The sequence below is a fragment of the Narcine bancroftii genome, chromosome 9 (assembly GCF_036971445.1).
Source record: "Narcine bancroftii isolate sNarBan1 chromosome 9, sNarBan1.hap1, whole genome shotgun sequence".
Classification (NCBI taxonomy): Eukaryota; Metazoa; Chordata; class Chondrichthyes; order Torpediniformes; family Narcinidae; genus Narcine; species Narcine bancroftii.
Window position 1 is genome coordinate 100,236,313 of NC_091477.1, and position 27,167 is coordinate 100,263,479.

Sequence of the window (27,167 nt, forward strand, 5' to 3'; positions counted from 1 at the left end):
AATCTAGATTCAAGATCCCTTTTATTGTTATCTACACAAAATACATAATCTTTTTTCTCTTCTACCCAAATATTAATACATAATTGCTCACTAGAAAAAGGGAGTTCAATCCAACTAAGAAGACCACTTGGGAAAAAAAGAATACAAGTTTATACTTTGTTACCCAGCCACATTGAAGACCTCATTTCCTGATGGCAACAAGAAATATTCTATCTATTTATTTATTTACAGATTGTAAACAATCAGCAGGATTTGTGGAGACATTACCTCTTAATGAACCAAGGGAATGAGATGTGTTTATTTAATTGGTTGGTGTAATTTGATTATTAAGGTTGATACATTGATAAAAGATATGGATGCCCTGGAGCTAAGGGTGTCAGGGTCTGGAAGCTTCTGATTATGTGCTTTTTTTTGTGGCAGATGCTGCATCCTAGATAATAGAGGGGGATGGTGCTGTGTATATTTAAACATTACTAATAATGTATCAATCTGAGGCGCCTGCAAGCTCACACCAAGACACAAGAGCAACTTGTCCGTGAACTACTCTTTGCAGACGATGCCGCTTTAGTTGCCCATTCAGAGCCAGCTCTTCAGCGCTTGACGTCCTGTTTCGCGGAAACTGCCAAAATGTTTGGCCTGGAAGTCAACCTGAAGAAAACTGAGGTCCTCCATCAGCCAGCTCCCCACCATGACTACATCTCCATCGGGCACACAAAACTCAAAACGGTCAACCAGTTTACCTATCTCGGCTGCACCATTTCATCGGATGCAAGGATCGACAACGAGATAGACAACAGACTCGCCAAGGCAAATAGAGACTTTGGAAGATTACACAAAAGAGTCTGGAAAAACAACCAACTGACAAACCTCACAAAGATTAGCATATACAAGCCGTTGTCATACCCACACTCCTGTTTGGCTCCGAATCAAGGGTCCTCTACGGCATCACCTACGGCTCCTAGAATGCTTCCACCAGCATTGTCTCCACTCCATCCTCAGCATTTATTGGAGCGACTTCATCCCTAACATCAAAGTACTTGAGATGGCAGAGGCTGACAGCATCGAATCCACGCTGCTGAAGATCCAACTGCGCTGGGCAGGTCACGTCTCCAAAATGGAGGTCCATCGCCTTCCCAAGATCGTGTTATATGGCGAGCTCTCCACTGGTCACCGTGACAGAGGTGCACCAAAGAAGAGGTACAAGGACTGCCTAAAGAAATCTCTTGGAGCCTGCCACATTGACCACCGCCAGTGGGCTGATATCGCCTCAAACCGTGCATCTTGGCACCTCACAGTTCGGCGGGCAGCAACCTCCTTTGAAGACCGCAGAGCCCACCTCACTGACAAAAGACAAAGGAGGAAAAACCCAACACCCAACCCCAACCAACCAATTTTCCCCTGCAACCGTGTCTGCCTGTCCCGCATCAGACTTGTCAACCACAAACGAGCCTGCAGCTGACGTGGACATTACCCCTCCATAAATCTTCATCCGTGAAGCCAAGCCAAAGAAGAATAGTATGGGTAACTCAGATTTTAATTATTGGAGGAGATTTGTAGTTTGGGCAGATACAAAGGAATAAAAGTACTTCTGGGGTAATTCTTGTTTTGTTTCTTTTTTCTATATTTATTACAGCTCCTTTTTATTTCCCACTTCCTTTTTCAGGGACCTTTAGAGCGAGGGGGATTAAACACAATATGTGTGTATGTATGTATATATGCATGATTATCGTTTGATGTATTCATTTACTTTGTAATTGACTACATTGTGGATGAAAATTTTAAAAATAAAATATTCAAAAAAAGGGGGGTGGGAAAGATGTGGGGATAGAAAACAGACTCTGGATGTTTACTGGTGTTGGAAGAGATTGAATATTTGAATTTACACGAGTGTGAAAATCAAAAAACAAAATAGTAAAATAGTAAAAAAAATTTTTCTTTCTCTTGTAAATCTGACATTTGCTATGCACCATTGACTTATTTAAATACTGGCAATGTTGAAAAATACTTACTTGTGATACCAATCATTGTTGTAATACCTAAATCCTCAAACAAAAACTGATAGTTCCCAAAAGAATTTGCTTCCTAAAATGAAATGAAAAATATAATTTAATGCATATACATGTTGATACAAATTAACATAAGCAACTTACTATGTCATAGCTAATGTTAGACTGGAGTCTGCAAACAATGCAATTGAAAAGTGGTTGTCAGTGCAGGGAAGGAATATTAACAGACAGGACCATGTTAAAAATAATATAAATTACATTTTCTATATCACATTGAATTGGCATGTGAGTAGCTTGTTTCAGCTGCCAAAATAATACTTCAGCTCATTTGAAGCTTTCATGAGGCGGATAGGGTTGTGAAATTGCAAGGATCAGTCTGGGTTCATCATTCAATAAGAATTACGAACTTTGAAGTTTAGGAAGGTGCTTCATCTGATTCTTGCTGATGCCCTTCATTAATTAGCTTTTACTAGGTAGCCAATCCTAGTATTCTTGCTTCAAGAAAGAAAATCAGTCTTGGCTTTAGCTATTGATTAATATCCAACCAGTCTGATTATATTGTAATTATAGACATATGGTTCCCAAGGGAAAACAGAAATGGATCTTGCCTTGAATAACTAATCTGTAAAGATTCAAGTACTAAATGTACAGATAAAAATGGGATCATTAAGCAAACTGACAACCTTAAAAATAGCACGAGTTTACATTCTCATGAAAAAAAAATCAAAGTGAACCCGTAAAATTTGAAATTATTTAAAATTTATCTTGTGAAACACATGCATTTTAATAAATAGACTCTTCATTAGAAAGAACATATCATAGAATTTAAGATAAATTAAAGTCAATGAAATAATTTTAAATAAGTGGATTCAGATTTCTTGGTTTTTGTTTCTTTTTAGAGTCAGGTAATTAGCAGGATTTAGAATAACAAATTTGTTATTCTTTAATTCAGTTTTTGTATCTGAATATTTTGATATATGTTACAAATGGAGCTCTGAATCCACAGAATTAGATGACGACTTGGTTGAGTGAAATTAATAGCGACATGATTCTCATTTCTTCTCTATTAAAAAAATAGAAATAATTACTCATACCCAATACAGACACAAAACCCCAAGATACTGGATCATGCTGTAGATAGCCATATACTGAAATATGCAAAATGAGGTGACCAGTGCTGCCCTTCCCTCCCTGTTGGAGAAAGAAAATAAAAACATTTATCACTGAACGGTTTAAAAAAATGTATATATCTAATGAATCCCACTATTAATCCTTATAAACTGTTTAAACACTCCTATCTTCCATATCTTTACAGAGGAAGCTGATATTCCTCAGTAACATTCTTGAATTATACAATAATAATAATTTTCTGCCTGGCAATTACTATGTCATGTAAATCCCACGAGCAACTCCAACAAACAAAACAAAAACAATGAAATCCATTTCACCACTGTGGACAGGTTTCAACAGTACCTATTGTGGAAACATTTGCCATTCCATTTTCCTTTATATTAATTGGGTTTTTTTTTAAATCAAGACATGAATACATTTAACCCAGAATGATGCACAACATCCAACTTTAGGAAGCAGCTAGCACTGTGGTGTCTGGACAATACCTTCTGATATACTATCAATAACGCCAAAAGACTGGAGGTTGCCAGACAACAGGCTTTTATTCCCATAAGACTGAACGTGCATTCATGTTGCTGGCCCAATTCCAGAGTTCACACTGGAGGAGGGACTTGGGCATAACCACCTTTGTTAGGGAATTCCAAAGGGAGGACTCACAGAATTAGTCAGAAAGGAGGCAGACCAGCCATACACAGAGACAGTACAAATAGAATACATAGCATTAATGTGGTTTCACCACATTTAACCCTTCTTTTAAAAGGAAGTCCAGCGGGGTGGAGTGAAGTGGAAACAAATTCAGCTGGTCTGGTGGTCTTTTCTGTCTCTGGGACCACCGTGGTGCCGGCTGAGGCTCAGCTGCCTGGGCAATGCGATGCGTGATGGAAGTTTGCATGTCCGGAAACTGGGGTGGGGCACCGGGTATTGTAGTGGTTGATCTGGTGGTAGAGCTCACTGGGTGATCAGTCGCACACCAGGTCTCGGACGGAGACAGTGTCCTCAAGCCCATCTGTGTACACCACGTAGGCATATTGGGGATTGTCATAGAGGAGATTGACCTTCTCGACCAGTGGGTCAGTCTTATGGTATTGCCTATGCCTGTGGAGAAGGACTGGTCCCGGGGAAGGAAAATATTCGGTCATGTGGTGTAGGAGGGATCTAATCACATGGAGCACCTCAGGAAGGACCTCTTGCCAATGGGAAATGGACAGGCCTTTTGATTTCAGGGCTAGAAGGACTGCCTTCCAAACAGTGGGGTTCTCCCTTTCTATCTGGCTATTCCCCTTGGGCTTGTAACTGGTGATTCTACCAGTGGCGATGCCCCATGCCAACAGGTACTGACGCAACTCATCGCATATGAAGGAAGACACCCGGTCGCTGTAGATGTGGCTCGGGTACCCAAATAGAGTAAAGATGTTGCACAGTGTCTTTATGACTGTGGCCATGGACATGTCCAGGAAGAGGACGGCAAATGGGAACTTATCAATGATATTGAGGAAGTACATGTTTTGGTTCGAGGAGGGCAAGAGCCCCTTGAAATCCATGCTCAGGCATTCAAAGGGGCAGGTGTCCTTGATCAAGTGTGACTTGTTGGGCCAGTAGAAGAGTGGTTTGCACTCAGCACAGACTCGGGAGTTACTGGTCAGCATCCTGACATCGTCAATGGAGTAGGGAAGGTTTTGGGCTTTGAAAAAGTGAAAAAGGCTGGTGACCCTGGGGAGGCATGGGCTATGGAGGGCATGGAGTCGGTCGGACCGCGTGCTGGTGAATTTACCCTCGTACAGGGCATCTGGACCTTGTTGAGATTCCCAGGTCAGTGCAAGGCTTATAGTTGGGGGTGATATTGACGAACAGGGGCGGGGGAGAGATCCGATGGTGGACAGCCCACAGTTCATGTGCAGTTGGCAGATCACGGTTTGCTGCTTGGGCACTTGCAGAGGGAAGGCGGTTTTAAAACTGGTGGTTGCAGACTGAGGGGAGGATGAGGCCCATCGAACTTCATAGTGACGTTCTTGAGATGGCACTGGAAGCCCAACCCCAGTATCACTGGCGCGCAGAGCTGAGGCATTAAAAACAGCTTAAAGCTTTTATACTTCGTGTCACGTAGTCAGTATCACTATATAGTAGTGACAGATCTCTGCCGAGTGGGTTTTGGAGGCCATAGAGATTTTGAAACTCACCGGATCCACCACAAGAGAATAGTTCTGCATGGTATCAGAGTGTATAAAACTCTCCGTGCTCCAGCTATCAAACATTCAGTTCATTAAGCGATCATTTACCTCCACTTCCATCATCGAATGGGCGAGCTGATGAGGGCTATCCTGGTTGAGTAATAGATGCCAGTACTAGCTTGTTGTCTGAGTCACTGTCTGACCTAGGCTGGTAAGGTGGCACCCACAATCCAGACCGGTAAGATGGCAGTCTCCTTGGCACACATATGCTGCTGTTGTTTGGGGGTGTGGAAGTGACACTGGCTAAGATGCACAAGGTACTGTTGCTTTGGGTGGAAGTGATGCCAGAAGTGACACTGGCCAGACACTGCTAGTGAAATGAGAAGGTCTGGACTTACAAACTTCTGTGTAGTGTCCCCTCTTTTCACATCCTGATCACATTGTTTCCTTGGCCAGGACGAGCTCATCTGTAAAGGCATCTGCAATAACGTCCCTGCAGCCACAGGCTCACCCAAGTTCGTGTAGGACCTGAAAGTATTCTTCAAGGGGCTCACCAGGTTATTGCTTGCGAGAGTCCAGGAGATGTCTTGTGTAGACTTCATTTGTCCTAGACCTGTACTGGTTTTGGAACTTGTTTATTGCCTCTTCGTACATAGTGCAGCTCCTGATTACGATGTAGGCGTAATGCCTGACCCACAATCGTAGTAGACTTAGCTTGTTGCTGTCTGATCCCACGACTTGAGCGGAGGTTGCAGAAAGTCATTGAAACAGTGTAGCTAGAGCTTTATTCAGTTTAGGGTTTTGGGCAATTGCGAATTGTCCAGTCTTAGCAATTTGTCCACTGTGATAAAAATATTTATGGGAATAAAATTGATTCACTGTCAATAACTTCAAAAGACTGAAGTAGCCAAACAACAGGCTTTTATTCTCATAAGACTGAACATGCACTCATGTTGCTGGCCCAATTCCAGGGTTCGTACTGGAGGAGGGACTTTATTAGGGTATTCCAAGGGGGGACTCTCAGGGTTAGTCAGCAAGGAGGCGGGCCAGCCATACACACAAAGACTATACTATTAGAAAAACAGCATTACCATGGTATCACTAAACCTTCAAAGCATCATATTTGGGGGGGGGGGGGGGTGGTGGGGGGGGAAATGAAAGAAATGCTTTAAATGATTAACAATATTTAAGGAAATGTATTGCCTGCAACAATTAGAATCAATAGGTCTTTGAGATTAGAATAATTTTTCCTTAAAAGCTTGCTCAAGTAGTATTTGAAGCAAATGTAATAATTAAATCAACAAATGATATTAACAATATATGCTGAATTCTAAATCTCCTTATTTATTCTTTCAGAATTCTCCAGAATTTTTTTTTTTTTTAATATAATTTAACATACAGCATGGTATCAGGTCCTTTCAGCCCACGAGCTTTGTGCCACCCAATTGACTTACAACCCCCAGTACATTTTGGAGGATGGAAAAAAACCATCAATTGCTGCAATTGTGATCAGCAATATCTTCCAAAGATTTTCCAATATGCATGATTCACAGTGCAAGATGATGATAAAGTTCAACACATTGGTGGGATTCCACACCAATAAGGGGTAATTGCAAACATATTGGTATGAAAGTTCTCAAAGTAGAACATGTTTTGGTATTCTGCCAATTTATGATCGTACAAACAGAACCATACTGAGCAGCGAGTTCAGTTCTTTGGAAAATCCTAAAAAAACTGTTTAAATTTGTCGATTGTGCCAGCTGTATCACAGGAGAAAGGAGATGTTCCAAGTCATACAAATGAGAAGAATAATATTGAGGTTAATAGTGCCAGTGAAATTGGGACAGCAATTCATCATAGTATTCAGGAAATGTCTTTCAACATGGCTCTGGTCTTCCATAAATTTCACTGCACTGCCAAATTGGCATTCAGATGTATGCGTGGTATGTGTGCTACTTTTTTTTTTCCACAGGAAAACAGAAAGGCTTTCATAACGTACAACCTATTTTGCAAGCTTGACATACTCTAAAGTGCTTCCACCCAATAAAATACTTTTCAAGTATTACCACCTAGCATTACGAAAAAATGCTGTGACCAATTTTTGCATAGCTAGTTCCTACAAACAACAGGTCACTTTATGTTAGCAGTGTTAACTAAGGGGTGAAGATTGGTCAAAATATAGGGAACTAATCCCTTTTTTTATTCCCCAAAATGATCTTGTGCCATCTTCTACCTTCACCTGAGAAAGCAGATGGGAACTTGGTTTGATAACTGAAAACCAGCACCCACAACAATTTCGCACCCTATTGTTACAGCACTGGAGTATCAGCTCCAATTTTTATGCTCGGGAAAGGATATTTAGATAGAGATAAAAAGGGTCTCATCCAAGTTGTGGATGTTGCTTCATAAATGGGTCAGAGAAAGTCAAGGCACGTGCATGGTGTCAAACTGATTGCTTAAACAGGATGGAAGGATGCGAATCCTAGCACATTCAGGTTGGCAATTTTGAAGTTTTATTCATTTGGATTTTTATTATTATTTAAGATGCATAACAAAAAGTTTGTTTTATTTCCGTCTCTTTTAGTCTTCTTGCAAAAGTTTTGTTCCATTTTAGTTTCTGAATATAGTATTACATTTAATTAACCCTTTCTCATCTAGACTGCATGGCTCAATATTGATTCTTCAATCTTTGATTAGTACAAATTACAGTGTACACCTGCTAAAAAACTAATAAGCAAGTACCAGTATGTGCAACTAAACAACAATGCAGTTTGTTGTTGATCACATACTCTACTCAATATGGGGTAGTAAAGATACAATTAATCATTTTGTTGGAAAAAAAGTGATTGGTAATGATCAATCCTGCCGCACAGCATTTTTAAAAAAAATTATTTATTTAGACATGCAGCATTGCAACAGACCATTTTGGCTCACGAGTCCATGCCACCCAATTAATCTACACCCCTGCTCGTTTTTCAACAGTGGGAAAACTAGAGCCCCCAAACACATACAGACATGGGAAGAACTTACAAATGTTTTTTTATTTTATTTTTTTTAGGACAGCGTGGGATCGGACCCTGGTCCCGATCGCTAGCACTGTAAAGGTGTTGTGCTAACCGCTATGCCAACCCATTAACGTAAATTCGCACAATGGCCTTTTTTTTGGGCAATTAACTGAGTAACGTGATCACCTCATACATTGAAGGCAATTGCTCAAAAAGATTTAGCACGGTTCTGAATATTTCAGATGTGACGACAATGTTGTTATAAAAAAGGTGCAGATTAATTTCTTCACTATCAAAGCATCACAAATAAAATGTGCTTCTTGTTCATACAATATTGTAAAAATTCCACATTTAAAGACTAGGCAGCTTGTCCCAAACCATATCCTTTATTTCCTGTATTCAATATGTCACAACTTTGTATTGCTTCATAAGTGTTTTGGAATGCTAGTAATTGATAAGCATCTTAACCAATATTTATTCCTTGTTTTCTTTGGCTTGGCTTCGCAGACGAAGATTTATGGAGGGGGTAAAAAGTCCACGTCAGCTGCAGGCTCGTTTGTGGCTGACAAGTTCGATGCGGGACAGGCAGACACGATTGCAGCGGTTGCAAGGGAAAATTGGTTGGTTGGGGTTGGGTGTTGGGTTTTTCCTCCTTTGCCTTTTGTCAGTGAGGTGGGCTTTGCGGTCTTCTTCAAAGGAGGTTGCTGCCCGCCAAACTGTGAGGCGCCAAGATGCACGGTTTGAGGCGTTATCAGCCCACTGGCGGTGGTCAATGTGGCAGGCACCAAGAGATTTCTTTAGGCAGTCCTTGTACCTTTTCTTTGGTGCACCTCTGTCACGGTGGCCAGTGGAGAGCTCGCCATATAACACGATCTTGGGAAGGCGATGGTCCTCCATTCTGGAGACGTGACCCATCCAGCGCAGCTGGGTCTTCAGCAGCGTGGACTCGATGCTGTCGACCTCTGCCATCTCGAGTACTTCGACGTTAGGGGTGTAAGCGCTCCAATGGATGTGCTGTCAACTAACTGTATTTATTCAGTTCCAGAACTTTATTTTAGTGATTTACAGAATGTGAGCACATTGGCCAAAATCATCTTTTAATGATTATCTCATAATACTTGGATTTCACATGAACATACTGACAGAATAAACAATTAAGTATAATCTCACAGTAAATCACTGTGACCAACTGAGAGTTCTCACAACTGTTTTAGAGATTGAATAAATAAATGTCGACCTACTTGATGAGAAGTGGAACACAGTCAATGTTTGGTATTTTTGAAGTAAATGGTGAAGCTACAGAGGCTTCATGTTCTGACAGTGAAATCCCTGCATGGGCTGTCTTCAAAGCCTAGGAATACAAACACGTTGCCTTTATACAAATTAGATCATGCTTTCACTGTTCACTGTACAAACTTTTCAAGATTTCTTTTAAATTGCAGCTTTGGTGATTTTTATCTGAAATTACATTCAAACTATATCAATGAAGAAAAAAAAACAAAATGCTGCAAATGCTGGAATCAATTTTTTTGAGGAACCATTTATTCCTATTTCCAATCATCAAATTGAATCATTAACACTGTTTCCCTCATCACTGTATTTCCGGTATTTTCTGCCTCTGTATAGTAAAGTCACAGAAGGTGGTCATGACCAAAACAGAACATGCTGTCCTAGTATTTCACAGAAATCTAACACGAATCCTCATTTCAAATGTAGATCAGCCACATTTTAAAAAGTGTAAAATGCATCATAGGCCAAAGCTGATCACATACTGGCCAATTCCACAGCTAGTAAAAAATGAAAGTCTGCAGACACCATGATTGTAGTAAAAACACAAAGCTAGAGAAACTCAGCAGGTCAAATGGTGTACTTTATAGAGCAAAGATAAAGATACACAACCAAAAATTTGGGCTTGAGCCCTTCAAGGTTTGAGCATTAAGATAACCCTTGATTGTTGTTGAAAACCTCAATTCCAGTTTTATTTAGTAAAAGAATTACCACAATTTAATTTCATTTCTAAGATTAGGAGCTGGAAGATCAAAATGCTGGAAATATATACATATTGTGAAATTAATGCAACTTCTGTTCTAGTCTCCTTCATTATAATCAATTCTCATTTTCCAGATATCCTCTTTGCATAATTTAACTCCAGAAAAAAAAAACTGAGAGCTTGCTAAATATAAATATTTATAAATAACATGAGTAGCCTAATTTCAGGATGAAAAAAATATGAACAGGAAACTGCTGATTTCCAGCTAAACTTACCCCACAGTCATTTGCACCATCTCCACACATCCCCACATAATAACTGGAAAGTAAAAAACATTAATCAGCAGTTTACTTCCCAGTAGAGTGAGCCCATCATTCATAGAAATCCAATTTATAGTATGTAAAATTACTGGAGAAACTCAGCAGGTCATGCAGCAACCAAAGGCCTGAGCTGCTTTTACTCTTCCTTTGGTTGCTGTGTGACCTACTGAGCTTCTCCTTCACTTTTGTGCACTGCCCTAATCTGCAGATTTTTTTTTTTTTTTTTTTTTTTATAAATAAACTTTCCAAATAAATTCAGGACACGTTTTGAAAATGGTAAAACATTCTCTTTTTTTGGGTATCAACACTGATCCAAAATTGTACATTTAAATATTAATGGCCATTTTAAAAAATCCTAACTATGAACATGGACTAAGGTCTCACATCTCTACATGGAGATAAAATTCAAAGAATCATTCTGAAATCAGTCAGGTTATAGAAAGCATATCCCAGAGACAAATATGATGGTATAAACATTCCTCATATCCAGTAATGAAATCAATATTTTTTAAATTATTTAAGAAATAATTTGACCTCATAAGGGTGGACAACAGGATAATTCAGGATGGACAAGCAAATGTTTAATGAATATGATTTCATTAGATGTTAAGATTTTTTAATATACATTTGTGCCATTATAGTTCAGTGAAAAGTAAAAATTGGAAACAAAAATACAAACTAGCAGTACCTGTATTTATTAAAATTGTTCTGGAGAAGCTAATTGTGTAAAATCAATAAAAGAACATTAATTATAATTAGCTCATATTTTAGATTTATGATCACACTGCAGCCAAATAATTGATTATTAAGTTTAATTAATGGAAAAAGGAAAATAAATGTTTTAAAGTAACTGCATTTTCTATTGTGAGGCACGGATATAAACTTAAAAAAATGAATACTCTTTTACAGTTTTATTTTCATAAAATTGAACCACTAACAATGAATTACTAACTAAAAACTTCATGCTTAAAATCACAGTGGGATGCTCAGACCACTTTTTTTTTAAAAAAAGTCTTAATCTCTTGTAAAAAAAAAAAAAGTTTCTATAAAACTTACTCCAATTTTTGAAACTCCTCTATCAGGCGTCCTTTCAAGTTAGGTGACATTCTGGCAAAAACGGTACTGTTTATAAGCAACTGAAATTAAAAAAAATGCAATACTGAATGTTTACTTTGTACATGGTAATATTGTTGAATGGGCAGGAGAAATTTTAAGATGAGTCAGTTAAATGTGATTACATTGCATTAGGTAACTTACCTTTGGCAGTAATTGATTGAAGTCCTGAATTAAAATTTCATAGGATTTTCCAGTCATAGCAAAGTGAAAGTCTTTATTATTTCCAAAGTCACCCATGGGAAATTTACTTTCCTTAAATATATAAACAGAGATGATCATGCTTTAAGCTAAAGGCAGAGAACCAGAATTATTACAATCTATTTATTTCAAAACCTAAGAGAAAATTGATTCAGGTTGTGTTAATAGAAATAATATCAAAGTATGTGCAGTTCAAAGGTAAAATTTGAACAAATATCCTAATAGTGAATTAGGTAATGTGATAGTACAGACCAATGTATATAGTTACAGTATCTAGAGTGTAATGACTGTGCTTACAGCGATTGGCTGAGAGCTTAGCCACGCCTACTGTCTGGGCCTTAAAGGGTTGTGTCCCTAGCCAGGTCGGATCATTCCGCACTGGTCGGCCACCTCTGAAGAGCTCCTGTCTTTTGCTAATAAAAGCCTTGGTTTGGATCAACAAGTCTTTGGTTCTTTTGACGAATTCTACAGGTAATTTATTTAATATGTCATCAACTATGAACTTTTGTTAGTAATCCACATTTGAAGACTCTTCATTACATTTCAATCTGTACCAGACAATATTATATAGAAAATCTTTTAAAAATTTGCGAAATGACTATTTGCAAATCCTGATTGTCCAGTATCTGGCCCAGCAGATAAATCCTTCCTCCACTTCCCTGAAATTCAACTGGGCTCTAGTTCTCATTCTACCCTGAAATTTAATAAGCTCTCAATTCCAGCAATCCTTTGAAATTCACCAGGGCCCTGGTTCTTAAAAACATTGCAAATTTTAGATTCAATGGAATATTTATTATAATGTTCCATTAAAACTCCTAATAAAAAAATGTTGATGTACAATGTCAAGGCAAAATAACATCAGATTCAATGGAATATTTATTATTTCTTCTGCTTTCTTTGGCTTGGCTTCGTGGATGAAGATTTATGGAAGGGTAATGTCCACGTCAGCTGCAGGCTCGTTTGTGGCTGACAAGTCCGATGCGGGACAGGCAGACACGGTTGCAGGGGAAAATTGGGTTGGTTGGGGTTGGGTGTTGGGTTTTTCCTCCTTTGTCTTTTGTCAGTGAGGTGGGCTCTGCGGTCTTCTTCGAAGGAGGTTGCTGCCCGCCGAACTGAGGCGCCAAGATGCACAGTTTGAGGCGCTATCAGCCCACTGATGGTGGTCAATGTGGCAGGCACCAAGAGATTTCTTTAGGCAGTCCTTGTACCTCTTCTTTGGTGCACCTCTGTCTCAGTGGCCAGTGGAGAGCTCGCCATATAATACGATCTTGGGAAGGCGATGGTCCTCCATTCTGGAGACGTGACCTACCCAGCACAGTTGGATCTTCAGCAGCGTGGATTCGATGCTGTCGGCCTCTGTCATCTCGAGTACTTCGATGTTGGTGATGAAGTCGCTCCAATGAATGTTGAGGATGGAGCGGAGACAACGTTGGTGAAAGCGTTCTAGGAGCCGTAGGTGAGGCTGGTAGAGGACCCATGATTCGGAGCCGAACAGGAGTGTGGGTATGACAACAGCTCTGTATACGCTAATCTTTGTGAGGTTTTTCAGTTGGTTGTTTTTCCAGACTCTTTTGTGAAGTCTTCCAAAGGCACTATTTGCCTTGGCGAGTCTGTTGTCTATCTCGTTGTCGATCCTTGCATCCGATGAAATGGTGCAGCCGAGATAGGTAAACTGGTTGACCGTTTTGAGTTTTGTGTGCCCGATGGAGATGTGGGGGGGCTGGTAGTCATGGTGGGGAGCTGGCTGATGGAGGACCTCAGTTTTCTTCAGGCTGACTTCCAGGCCAAACATTTTGGCAGTTTCCGCGAAACAGGACGTCAAGCGCTGGAGAGCTGGCTCTGAATGGGCAACTAAAGCAGCATCGTCTGCAAAGAGTAGTTCACGGACAAGTTGCTCTTGTGTCTTGGTGTGAGCTTGCAGGCGCCTCAGATTGAAGAGACTGCCATCCATGCGGTCCCAGATGTAAACATTGTTGAGGTCTTTCATGGCTTGTTTCAGCATCATGCGGAAGAAGATTGAAAAGCGGGTTGGTGCGAGCACGCAGCCTTGCTTCACACCATCGTTAACGGAGAAGGGTTCAGAGAGCTCACTGCTGTACCTGACCCGACCTTGTTGGTTTTCGTGCAGTTGGATAACCACGTTGAGGAACTTTGGGGGGCATCCGAGGCGCTCTAGTATTTGCCAAAGCTCACGGTTTCGTAACATTATTATAATGTTCCATTAAAACCCCTAATAAATAAATATTGATGTACAATATCAAGGCAAAATAACATCCTCTCGTTGAGAAACACTCCAGTCCAGCAGTAAAGTTAAACCTGTGTTGGATTAGGATTTCCAAAAAGATGTTCAACTAATGTTTTTATTGATACGTTGCTCAATTTTCTTCTCAAAATTTAGATTACCTTGAGGTTTAATAACATAAAAGAAACACTGTAGTTAGTGGATATCATTTAAACACACTGTTGTGAAACTAGCATCTGATTTCCAATCAGTACTTACATCAGTACAAACATGACTATTACTCTTGCCATTTTCCATTATTTTCCAGCTGATGACCGCTGTTCCAGACATCTTTGCTTTTGAGGCTTCAACTCCAATTATTTTATGAGCTAATGGAATCATCCCAGAATTTCTGGCCACTGTGACAGCTGTCTGCAAGTTGTCACCTGTAGAAAATGATCACACCTTAAAAAAAAAAGTTTTAAATAACTTTGTTGCTTAATCAGCAGAAATCAATATCATAATTATTTGACCCACTGAGCATTTCACCAGCTAGGTCATCTGAAAAGCTATTTGTAAAGTATTAAAATAAAAGATTTGCTTTTTAAAGATAAAATCTTTCTCCAACAATTCAAATAGATTTACTCTTGTGCATACAAAAAGTGATGGGAATGATTTTAGGAAGAACTATATTTGTTGCATCTGACAAGTGCACAGTTCAACAAAAGTAACAAACTTTTCTTTTTTAAAAAGAAAAATCTACAGCATGGTAACAGGCCCACGAGCCCATGCTCCCCAAATACAAATCTACAACCCCGTACGTTTTGAAAGGTGGGAGGAAGCCTGGAAACAGAGTGCAAATCTGTAAGTTATTTGACCATTCTGACATCCGTTCGATCACCAGATAGTAATTATGAATGGAAATCATATCCACTTTTCCCCTTGTGATCCTATGTTCAATATTACATTGCTTCTGCTAGGATTTCACTAACTTAGTTCAATCAAAGATTGAATTTGAGACGTCCCTGATCTGTATAACTCAATTCTTTATTGATAACTACCATAAGACAATTGAAAACAAAAGCATAATAAGTGAGGCAACCCACAACAAATTTGTCCTGAGTACCTGTGATCATGACCGTTCGAATCCTGGCTTTGGACAACTCAGACAGTGCAGGTGTTGTCTGTGGTTTCAGTTTGTTTTCCAGAATCAGCAAACCAAGGAATATCAACTCACATTCTACATCTTCCCTTTGGTGAATCAAACAAAGAATATTCATCTACGATATGCAACGAATACAGATTCCAAGTTATGCCTTTTATAACTGCTCTAAGCATTTCTTACAACTAAAGGATATGCTCGACATTGCATACGCAAAATATATGTACATGTGTAAACATGTCGAAGCAATTTCAGAACTACCTGTAGTTCGAGATAGAAGCAGGTATTGCTCGACTCCTCTCAAAAATAATTTACTCAAAACCACAAGGCATTCGTCTTGAGCCCCATCCTGCAGGCACACGCAAGAATCCCAGTTTCAGTTAAGTAGTCCTCAGATTTGATTATTTTGTTCACATCTTCTAATTGGATACTTGCAAATGAAGTTGTCTTGAAATAAATTTCACTTTCAATTGGTTGGGTTTATTTTTTTTGTACTTAATGCGTGGGTTGGGCTTTCTTTCTATGCAGATTATATGAAAGAATAGTGACAGTGCTTCACTTCTCGAGGACATCGCAAGTAAGGATTTTAGTGTATATGTACATTGAAACATGTACGTTAATAAACTCATCATTAGAATGGCTTCCTGACCAATTCCATTTAGTTTTAAAGAGAACTAAAATTGCACAGTTGGTATGGCAAGTCGGACCTCAACCACAGCAAACTTATCACATTTCAAAAGGTAACGTTTAAAATTAACAACCTCCATTTCAGGTAATTATATTTAATTATAATGTCACGACAAAAACTGCAGATGGGGATATATTTCTGAGTCAGATTTTGTTTTTACACCCGAGAATAACAAGAAGTGAAGGTACAATCCACTTGAGTACTTTTGAAAATAGCGGAGGAATAAATGTAGTGAGACTACATCCTTCATTATTTATTCTGTTATCTGTTCACTGCAGGAATCCTAAACACCAAGAAACATAAGAAAAGGTTGCAATCGAATACGTGGCATCTAACCTCTTTTGGTGGTCTTTTAAAATAATATTCCTGAGGGAAATGAGAACCACACTCCATATGATGCCACGTTGCTGAGATCACCATTTTGTTTAAGCAATTTCAAAAAGATTTACAAAGAGAGAATGCTCAAGTAGCTCAATGTCAATTCTTGATCATAACCTCTGTACAAGTCTGTATAAATTTAGCTAATTTATGTTGTAAAACAGTTTTCATTAAAAGATTTATTCTGCAAAACTTATTTTGTAATAAAATGCAGGTTAACAAATGGGAACTGTGGTTCACATCACTTAGAATCAGCTTTGTACTGGAGGATCAATCATTTGTCCCACACCTGATTTTAATTGTGTGCTTCTCAGTCTTCTGACAAAAGTGTAAGCTTGTAAATTTATGTTTCTCTGATGTGCATTTCCACTCCAACTATAATCAGCATAATTAACATTCTGGAAGAGGAAAGTCATTTTCATGATGCGTACATGTTTGTTTAACTCACCTTTTTAAGTCAGCCACTTTGATGTCTCTGCCATTCCAAATAGATTTAAAAGCAAATCCAATAACTCGAAAACCCTGCTTTGTATAGTGCTGCAGTTCTCTTGAGAAACTCCGTGGAACTGCAGAATATGTAAAAGTATGACAATTTTATTTTTTAAGCATCAATATATTTCCTCACTTGCCAGATAAGAACAGAGTCAAAGCACTGATGAACATCTTATAACCTGTCCAAAATTTGACTTATCCCACTTTAAGGATATTTCCAATTTCCTTTTGAAAGTTACTATTGAATCTGCTTATACCACTTGTACATGCATCAAATTCAGATTGCAACTCCCTGCACAAGTTTTGTTCATCTTCAGATGGTGTCTTTTGTCACAAAGGAATAAGAAACAAAAACAGGACTTGGTCATTCAGGAATCTGGGCTTTCTTACAATAACACCTTTTCCCTTGATTGTTTTATCAATCATTTTAAATTTCTCCCCACTACTTATTTCTGCCCTTTGTCATTCCATAAAGTTTCTCTTTGCTTATCAAAACACTGCACGACTTTGAACACTTTATTCAAATCTTCACTGTTCTGAGGAGGAGGCTTAATCCTCCATGCCATCCCAGTTACCTGTGGCTTTGCATTTCCAGTATCATCCTAATGTGTCTTCTCATTCTCTTTATGCAGTGTGTTGCAAAAGTTTGATTAATTTTTAACATAATTTCTTTATGTTTGAGTTGCATGATTCTCTACTTGTATGATACATAGCTAGATCTGCAATCGTAAATGCTTGGACATTGCCAAGTTTCCTCATTCCTTCACCCAGTTTGAAATGCACAGAATACTTAGAGCACGGAGGGCTACTCTTATTGTAGAGTCTGTCCCAGTTCTATAGACTGGAATCTAATGTAAAGCGCAATCTGCTGGAGGAACTCAGCGGGTCCTAGTAGCATGAGTGGGAGAAAAAGAATGGTCAACTTTTTGAACCCTTTATTGAGGCTGGCAAAATGTAGAAGTGAAGCTAGTGTAAAGAAGACAGGATGGGAGGGGTGGTAATAGGAGCATCAAGTGGAATTAGTGAACCAGCTAGAGGTGAAATATGATGGACAGAGGCAGAAGATTGGCAGGTGCCATATTTTCGAACCCCTAGTTAGTTCCCTTGAAGTTGTTGGCAGTTCTAATTTAAAGTGGTATGGATATATGAAGAATTAGGAACCTACTTGAATCATACTTCAACAAAATGATTTTAATATTACGAAGAACTTGCGATGTACATATTGTTTTTTTTTCTGGAAGACTTAGATTCACTTCTTTTGGGCTTTGTTTCTCCTCAGCTGCATCCATATCCTACAGCTGTTTCACACACTACTTAACTCTGCCAATAAATGGGTTCTTCTGTTGACCAAGTGAAAATGAAATTAGCATATTTGGTAACCACTTCCAGTTTATAACTCAGCATGTCCAGTAGCAGATATAACCTTTAAAGACCAGTATCTGATTTATAACCCCAGTCTCTTCACTGTCAGTAGATATAAAAATAAAATCAAATTGGCAATATGTAATAAGATCATAAACTCTAGATTTTTTGTTATTTATTCATTTTTTTTTCCAGGAACTTGCCCAGCATTTATTGTTTATCCCCATTTGTTCTTGGAGAGGTGCAGGTGAGCAACCTTTTGAACTGCATCAGTCTATCTGGTGAAGGTACTATCAATGTATAGTTAGGTGCAGAACTCCCGAAATATAGAACCCACAACAATAAAGGGCCAGCAATACATTTTCAAATTAGAATGGTGTGAAATTTCCTACAGAATCTGCAGGTGACAGTTTTCCCACGTGTCTAAAGAGAGTACTGCACGACAGGATACCCTCCATCTGACTCGCACTTGTAGCCAGAGGATCTATGTGGCAAGTTATTGTAGAAGGGTAAACCCCAAGATGTTGATCGTGAGGTTTTGGCCATTCTTGTCAGAAGTGATGTGGCGCAAATTTTACTCTCATCAGCTAATGCTTTAAATATCGGAAAAGGCTTTGCTGCATGTAAATACGACTGGTTTTGTTTGCTAAGGAGCTACCATCATCCTCAGTTCTGTCTTGCAAATTGCATCATGATTAAGTATATGTCAGCATTAGTTGCCCTTGAATTGAATAACTTGCAGGACCCCTTTAGGGGCATTTAAGAATTAGCCACTTTGATGGGCTCAGAAAAACTTACAAGCCAGACTGAGGAGGGCTTAGATTTTCTACCAATCCAGTAGTCTTGTGGCCATTATTACTACTTGTGGCCAATCATTTATATTAAAAAAAACAGATTATTAACCAAATTTCAATTCTGCAGCTGCATGTCAGTCTTTGAATTTTGCATCACCAATTCAAACTTGTGGATTACTCAACTGGCTGTGTCAGCACCATTCCTCCACCCATAAAGCTGCTATCTTCTTTGGCTTGGCTTCGCGGACGAAGATTTATGGAGGGGGTAAAAAGTCCACGTCAGCTGCAGGCTCGTTTGTGGCTGACAAGTCCGATGCGGGACAGGCAGACACGATTGCAGCGGTTGCAGGGGAAAATTGGTGGGTTGGGGTTGGGTGTTGAGTTTTTCCTCCTTTGCCTTTTGTCAGTGAGGTAGGCTATATATTAGGATGAAATGCGGCCTTGCTCATCATCAGAAGTCATTTTCCATCTGTTGGACAACAAAGCAAACCTGTATGGGGCTTGCAAAGGCGAACAACCATCTCTGGGGCTCCTTTAAGGTAGACAGTCAACTTTTCTTTGCCAATCACTTTGGTTACAACTGACATTCTCTGCAGTGCTGATGAGAATGGGTATTGCTTCAAGACTACAATTCCTGCCTTTGACACCTGTAATACATACATTTGCATCCATGCTTTAGAAAATTTTACTTCTTTGCAAGATATTTTTGAGTCTTATGCATGATTACTATTAGATGCATAACAACATAAAACACTAAAATAGGAGTAAACCATCGAGCCCAAAGTGCCTGCTTTGCAACTCAGTTGATTAACACTACTAGTATATCTTGTCACTACTTTCCTGCTCTCACCCCAAATCCCTCGACTTATTAAATATCTAAAAATCTATTAAAAACCCTATTATAAGTGATATATCTGACAGAACCAGTTAACTTATTACAAAAATTGCAATCTAAATTGGAAAATTTTGGGATTATATTGGTTATGAAGTCAAATGGAACAAGAGCAAAGTTATGCCACTTATAAGGAGGAATTATGAACAAATTAAGAGAAATGCTCAATTTAAGTGGCCCCTCAATGGGATTAAATATTTAGGTATTAAGGTAAATAACAATCTACAGAATTTATACAAGTTGAATTATCCTTCCTTGCTTTGGAAAATTGAAGATTATATTAATAAATAGGTGGCCCTCCCCAATAACTTTGGTTGGAAGGGTCAACTGTATTAAAACAAATGTGCTGCTTAGAGTATAATTTTTTTTTTCAAATTTTGCCCATTCCTATACCTCAGAGATTCTTTCAAGACCTTAATAAATGCATCAGGAAGTTTCTGTGGAAAGATAATACTTCCAGAGTCTCTATTGATAAATTAACTGGGAATTATGAATTGGGAGGATTAACACTCCCAGATTTCAAAAAAAATATTTTTGAGCAAACCTAAATGAAGTTTGTCACCTCCCTCTTTGACAGAGCAGGCAAGTCTTCATGGGTAAAAATTGAGATGCACGAGATTAGTGAGAGGATAGTAGAACCTCCTCCCTTCACCTTTCTCCTTCAAGGTCAACTTGTGCAAATTTGATTTTTCTGATATGAAATGCTTAAAAAGATTGAGCAGTGTGATCCATTTTTAAAGCTTTTATGATATAAGTGGAATTCTAAATTATCTAACCCTAAAGAAGGCACCTATTAACCATATAATTACTATGGAATAAAATTAATTGGGGTTGGGGATGGGGATCTTTCACCTAAAACACCCTATGCTCAAAATGTTAATTTCATTAACAATTGATAATAAAATCCTGGTCACTTGGTCTCAGAGAGGGGTCAAGTATGTTGAGGATTGTTATGAGTATGGACAATTTATGACATTTGAGAAAATTAGGAATAAACATGGAGTTGTAGCAGACACACAGTGCAGTATTGCAAACCACCACTATCAGTTCACAGACTTACCTGACACATCACAGGTTAGCAGTGCTGTACAGCAAGTGGGTCAGATAAAGGCACAGGGTGCTAATGGCTCATAGCTTTAACCTGTTGGTCATGTGGACCAGCAGCTGTTCACTAACAAGCTCATTAACAGGCAGGTAATAAAAGATCTGTATGTCTGCAATAAACCAGTCTGGAGTTGACTACCTTTGTGCGTGTTTGCCTTCATTCAGTAGTATCTGCTACAGAGTTTTAAATACATATTTTTTCTGCTATCTTCAGTTCAGATCTTATTTAAAGGACAAATTAGGTCCAACATTAACCTTGATGCAGATTTCTCCTATTAAGGGAAAAGATATGGAATATCAAATAGAAAATCAGATATGATCTTGTTGAATGTAGAAGGACTAAGTGGACTACTCCCAATTCTGATGTTCTTTTGGATTTATATTCAAGGGAGAATAAGTTCAATCTGTTTAACCTCTGTTCATGTAACATATCATAGAACCCATCTCTGCATCCTCTGTTGCAGGAACATCCTGTGTAGAGATATAATTCAACCCTTATACAATAAAGGATGGCATTAGTCCTCCTCAATGTTTTCCTAACCTGAATTTTGGCTTTGTTTTCAGCCCAAATACAAACTGGACTGAAACACCTTTCAATCTCTCCCTGTTTTACAAAAAAAAGAAGTAAAAATTTTCAGTGTGAGGTTATTCCATTTGTGGTACCTGGGTTGGAAGTGTCATCGTTGTTTCCTTCCTGCCTGTTAAAGGATTTATCTAGTTTTCACCATGTTGCTGCCTTATGACCTTCCTATGACAATTAAACTTGAAGAACATCGCTTTTATAAATGTAACAATATGCAATATTTCCCTCAATTACTATTAACCCCTATGACTGGGTACTGGAGAGGATTTGATTGAAAATTAGATATTTTTATACACATTTATGTTTCTTCTTTTGCACTACACCGGCAGCCATGGCAAGTTTTGTGTGAGTTTTTTTTGCAGGTTTCACCACAAAAACAGAATGAATCTTTCAGGAGTTGCATTGGTGATACTGCTTGCAGGAGGAGGCCATTCAGTCCATCTTGCAATCTGGAGGTAATAGACTGGTACTCCACAATGTGATCTTGACAATAGAATGTCAAGGGCTGGAGATGTAGGTATAAATATTATTTCCACACCTTGAATCACCCTATTCAGGCATGGAACAGGTTCTATTGAACAGGTTCCACAGAGGAATCAGATTACAGTGATAATATAGCCAGAGAAGGCCTTTTTGTACAACAATCAGTAAAGGTCCTCCTCAACAGCCGCATACCATGCCTGATTCTCCTCCTCCCTCACCTTTCTCCTTCAAGGTCAACTTGTGCAAATTTGATTTTTCTGATATGAAATGCTTAAAAAGATTGAGCAGTGTGATCCATTTTTAAAGCTTTTATGATTGGCTTATGAAGTCTCCTCTCATCTCTCTCTGCTTTGGGTGGGGGGGTGGGGGGGGGCGTGAGGAAGTAACCACAGATGTAACATGTAGGCATTCAAATCCACTTCTGATTCCATACATTCACAGACATACAACAGAGGCCGAATTTCTAAATCAAAATATCTCGGATTTCCTCTCATCATTAATGTATCCTTTCTTTGATTTTATAATATCTACAAATAGAAGTGGGAGAAATTAAACATTCTTGATTTTGTGACAGAACACTTTCAACTCATATCTTTTACCTTAAGAGCTGTAGGTCCTGGCTTCACAATAAATGAATATGCATCCTCAGTTTGCTGTTTTAAAACAGTGTTTTCTTTTAACTCCTGTGTTGAGTTTAGAGATGGACATTTTAGTTCAGTTATATGCTTCATTTATTTCAAATTATAATTAAATTCTCTTAATTGCTGTCAACAGCACAATAATGGCCAAAATAAACCATTGATAGTCTAATTTGGACAATGCCTTCTTAAACACTTTATAATTGATTTATCAATCTTCACACAACTAGCAACATGTCAACCTTGAAAGTGCGAACGATTAAATAAATTGTTTTTGCTAATTAACCTTTACAAGCTCAGCCCAACCGATAGTGCTTTGCAATTCCCTCAAAATTAATACCGAATAATAAAAAGCAATATTTTTACAACACATTTAGCACAGGAAATCATTACAGATATATAACTGAAAAATGGACATAGATATTAGAAGGTAAGAAAGAAACATTAAAAGAGGAGAATAAAAACTCGTTGGTTAGCTTTAATGATCATTTTCTTTTTCAATATTTTTATTGAAATTGAAATTCTACATCAAAAATAGAGTATATATTAAAAAATAGAAAAGTACAGAGTACACAACACTCAAATAATTCTATTTCATCCACAGTATCCTGCATTCTTAATCATAATGATAAATTTTAAAGAGCAGCTGCTGGAGATTTTAGAGAGTGCCCAAGCATTTAAAGACACAGCTGAGACCTAAAGGTAAGATTTTTGATCAAGATATCAAACAGTGAAAGACTGCAGAAGGATGCAGATACACATAAATAGATTAAATCGTGCATAATTTGAAATTTAGAAACACTAAGCTCTTCTGTGGTAGGAGTACTTTCATTCATTGTTTATGAAAATAAAATAACTCCTTTAATGTACATACTGTAGTTTGTCTCTTACCCAACCAGTGGTTTCAAACATTTTTAGGTCCAATGGGTCGCCTTGGAGAGTCTTGTCTAAGAGAACGAGTGAGTGGCAACTGGCCATGGCAGCAAAGAAAGGCCCCCAGGGTAACTTATCTCCATTGTTAAACCTGAATATGTTCCGTAAACTAAACATTTAGAAATAGCTTGTCAGAAACAGAATATCATAAGGAAACTATGGCTAATAATTTAAAGATCTAGTCATTTCTGATTGTTATATCAAATCTTAATGAAAACTATTTGGACTATTAAATGATAAATATTACACTTAAATATTTTAAAAGTTGAAAATGGGAGAGATTTTGCAGACCATATCAGAGCAAAACTCTTCTTTCTCTGCCTGCAAAGATCACATGCTCTCCCAGGCAAGCTGCTGTCGATACTTTGTTGCCTCTTGCAAAAGGCACTCTGCAAAAGTCCTCCAAAAATTCTGTGTTTTTAAAATGTTTGTGTGCAACCTGCTCTAACATTTCCTCCCAAACCACTTCAGAATACTCTGTTACAAGAGTCTCTTAGGCAAGGGAAAAATAGAGCGTTACAAGGCTGGAAGGCTTTAGTACTTTTTGTATACGGGTCAGCACAACATCGAGGGCCGAAGGGCCTGTTCTGTGCTTTAATGTTCTATGTTCTAAGCCCACTGCAATCACCATTAAGCTCAAAAAAATAATTTACAGAAAATGCTGGAAACATTTACCTTATTTCTCCAAAAACAGATACTACCTGACCCTGGTGTGTTTTCCTGACACCTTCTGTTTCTATTTCCAATTTTTAGCTTTTGTATTTTTTTTTATTTTGAAAACTAAATGACAATTTTTTTTTAAATTTTTTATTTTTCACACCATAAATCACATTAGCCATGATATACACTTTTTCTTTTTCACACATTTACAGTGACTTTTGAAAACTAAATGACAATTGATGTATTTACTTTCTTCTATGTCACATTTGGCAGCTGTCGCTCACCCCATCCACAAAATGTGAACAAAATTGGACCAAGACAACTGAGACAAATTGTCAAAATGTAAATTTTATGGAAAGTAAATGTTTTTTTTGGCATTCAAAACAGTCAAAATACTGAAGGTACCATCAGTCGATCTCCGCACCTTATTGGACCATCCTGGATCTGGTGCATAATTCTTGCACTTGGGAATTAGCCCAAGTTCTTATTCATTCACTCTATGAGCTGTCCAGCCAGGAACACAGCCAGCTGCTCAGCAGCAAAGCCCTGATAATCATAGATTCCAGGTGTCCTGACTTTTGATGCAACGTTCTGCTTACATTTCATATCCAAGAGAAAACGCTACCTCCAATGCAATTGTGTAGCAGCTGAAAGCAATCTCATAGAGGCTATCTAATGTAAACACATTTTCTATGCTTCTCTGACACTGAACATATTCATTGATTAAACTTCATAAATGTTTCTGGTTATGAAATTTCAAATTACATACCCTTTTCCTTTAGTTGAAGCTAAACCCCACAAATCCAGCCCGTCTTCAGTCAGAGTTCCAGTCTACACAATGCATAAAAATATTACATATATTTAATGGCAATATGGACAAACATAAAGGGAAATATTGCATATAACTTGATAAGTATCTGAGCCTGAATTACCCATTAGGTTACCAGTCCACAATTGTTTAATGGTTTTATATTAAATTAATTAAAATGAAATATTCATTTAGTTTGAATATTAATAGATGTATGCAAAATAGTGATGAATTTCAAACATATTAACTAATGTGCATTATGCTAAATATTCAAAGCAAAATGACAACATGTTTTCTATAACATTTGTAATCAGAGCTATATTTTATTTAACTAAGCAAGAAACAATAATGACAAAAATCGGTTGAGTTGAATGCTATATTTCTATCTATTTTGTATGATTCCAATCTGGACCATGCAGCTAGTGGGGAAGGATGTCAACGTGAAGTCAGAGCTTATTGGCTTCTGAAAAAATATCTTACGATTTAAATCTGCAAGAGTTTAAAGCCTTTCGGATATAATTATTTTGTTGTGCCTTGTTTCTCTTGAGGAAATTATATTTTGGGTTGAGATTTAGAAAAAGAAACTGAGCTATCTTAAAATGCATAACCTTTCATCTTGCTTACATAATTAAATAATACCCTTTGCTGTTGACATATTTATACAACATGGTACTGAGAAAGACAAAATTCAACTGAGATAGGATAAAGATGCTCGACAGATCTGATATGCAACTGAATTTACTTTTGATTTCAACTTAAGTTTGAGTAATATTTTGGTGAATTTCACGGGTTCCTCATCAATTCACAAATAAACGTAAGTTTAGGTTGGCTCAGAAAATTTTGAAGAAATTATCACATTATAATGATTATGCAGTAATAATAAACATAAAATATCAATGAGCACACCTTGTCAAAACAGATAAGATTCAATTGTCCACAAATGTTGATCTTCTGAGGACTAATACTGAAAATTCCCTTCTTTTTCAGCCTTTCCTGGGAATACAGTATACCAATAGTCACAGTAGCGGGTAGGGCAGGAGATACAGCTATCGTTATTACATCCAGTGCCTTCTTCACTATGGTTCCAGTTGCTACCTTTTAAGAACAATATTAAATTAATAATCCCATGGCAAATCAAACATATCACAAATAGCATAACTACATCAACATAAGAAATAAGAGTAGGCAATGTGGCCTGTCAAGTCTGCTTTGCCATTCAATAAGATCATGGCTGATCTGGCTGTGGATTCAGCTCCTTCCTTTTCCTCATAACCCTTAATTCCCCTTCTGTGCAAAGTTCTATCTAACTCTCTCTTAAAAATATATAATGAGGCAATCTCCACAATATCCTTGGACAGATTCACTACTATCTGGGAAAAGCAGTTCATCTTCATCTCCATCCTAAATCTACTCCCCTAAATTTTGTGCCTATGTCCCTTTGTTCCAGTCTCACCTATCAGTGTAAACAAATTTCCTCCCCTTATTTTGTATATCCTTTCAAATTTTTATACGTTTTATGTTTCTTTCAGATCCCATCTCACTCTTCTAAATTCCACTGAGTCCCGGGTAACTCAATCTCTCCTCATGGGCTAACCCCCCCCCCTCCACCCCCTCCCTCATCTCTGGAATCAACCTGATGAACCTCCTCTGTACTAACTCCAAAGCCAGTATATCTTTTTGCAATTAAGGAGACAGGATTGTACACAGAACACTACATGTGGCCTTAACAGTACCCTGCATAATTTGTGGCCTAACTTTTCTCCTCTTATATTCAATCCCTCAGCAATGAAGGACAGTATTTATTTTGACTTACGGTAATCTGTTGCAATCTTTTGTAATTTGTGCAGGATCACGCCAAAGTCCAACTTGTTGTAATCTTTTATTTTTCCTTCCAAATTGGATGACCTCACATTTACCAATATTGTACACCATCTGCCAGACGATTGCCCTCTCACTTAACCTATCCCAACTTCTGTACAATTTCAATAATTATTGTCAGAGTACATACATGACATCTCATTCAACCCAAGGATTT

At 38.1% G+C, this 27,167-nt stretch overlaps 1 protein-coding gene across 1 annotated transcript in view; it reads right to left on the minus strand.

The window, feature by feature from the left end:
• LOC138742518 (probable cation-transporting ATPase 13A4) overlaps window positions 1–27,167 on the minus strand; it is a 55,690-nt gene that overhangs the window by 18,280 nt on the left and 10,243 nt on the right. The window contains exons 6-19 of the mRNA XM_069897021.1: window positions 26,039–26,227; window positions 25,094–25,155; window positions 23,623–23,773; window positions 22,693–22,776; window positions 19,522–19,678; window positions 16,832–16,949; window positions 15,282–15,406; window positions 14,435–14,601; window positions 11,878–11,988; window positions 11,677–11,756; window positions 10,576–10,618; window positions 9,552–9,661; window positions 3,101–3,197; window positions 2,010–2,082 (exon numbers count right to left, since the gene is read on the minus strand). Coding sequence (XP_069753122.1) covers window positions 2,010–2,082; window positions 3,101–3,197; window positions 9,552–9,661; window positions 10,576–10,618; window positions 11,677–11,756; window positions 11,878–11,988; window positions 14,435–14,601; window positions 15,282–15,406; window positions 16,832–16,949; window positions 19,522–19,678; window positions 22,693–22,776; window positions 23,623–23,773; window positions 25,094–25,155; window positions 26,039–26,227 — 1,567 coding nt within the window. The remainder of the gene's footprint in view (window positions 1–2,009; window positions 2,083–3,100; window positions 3,198–9,551; window positions 9,662–10,575; window positions 10,619–11,676; window positions 11,757–11,877; window positions 11,989–14,434; window positions 14,602–15,281; window positions 15,407–16,831; window positions 16,950–19,521; window positions 19,679–22,692; window positions 22,777–23,622; window positions 23,774–25,093; window positions 25,156–26,038; window positions 26,228–27,167) is intronic.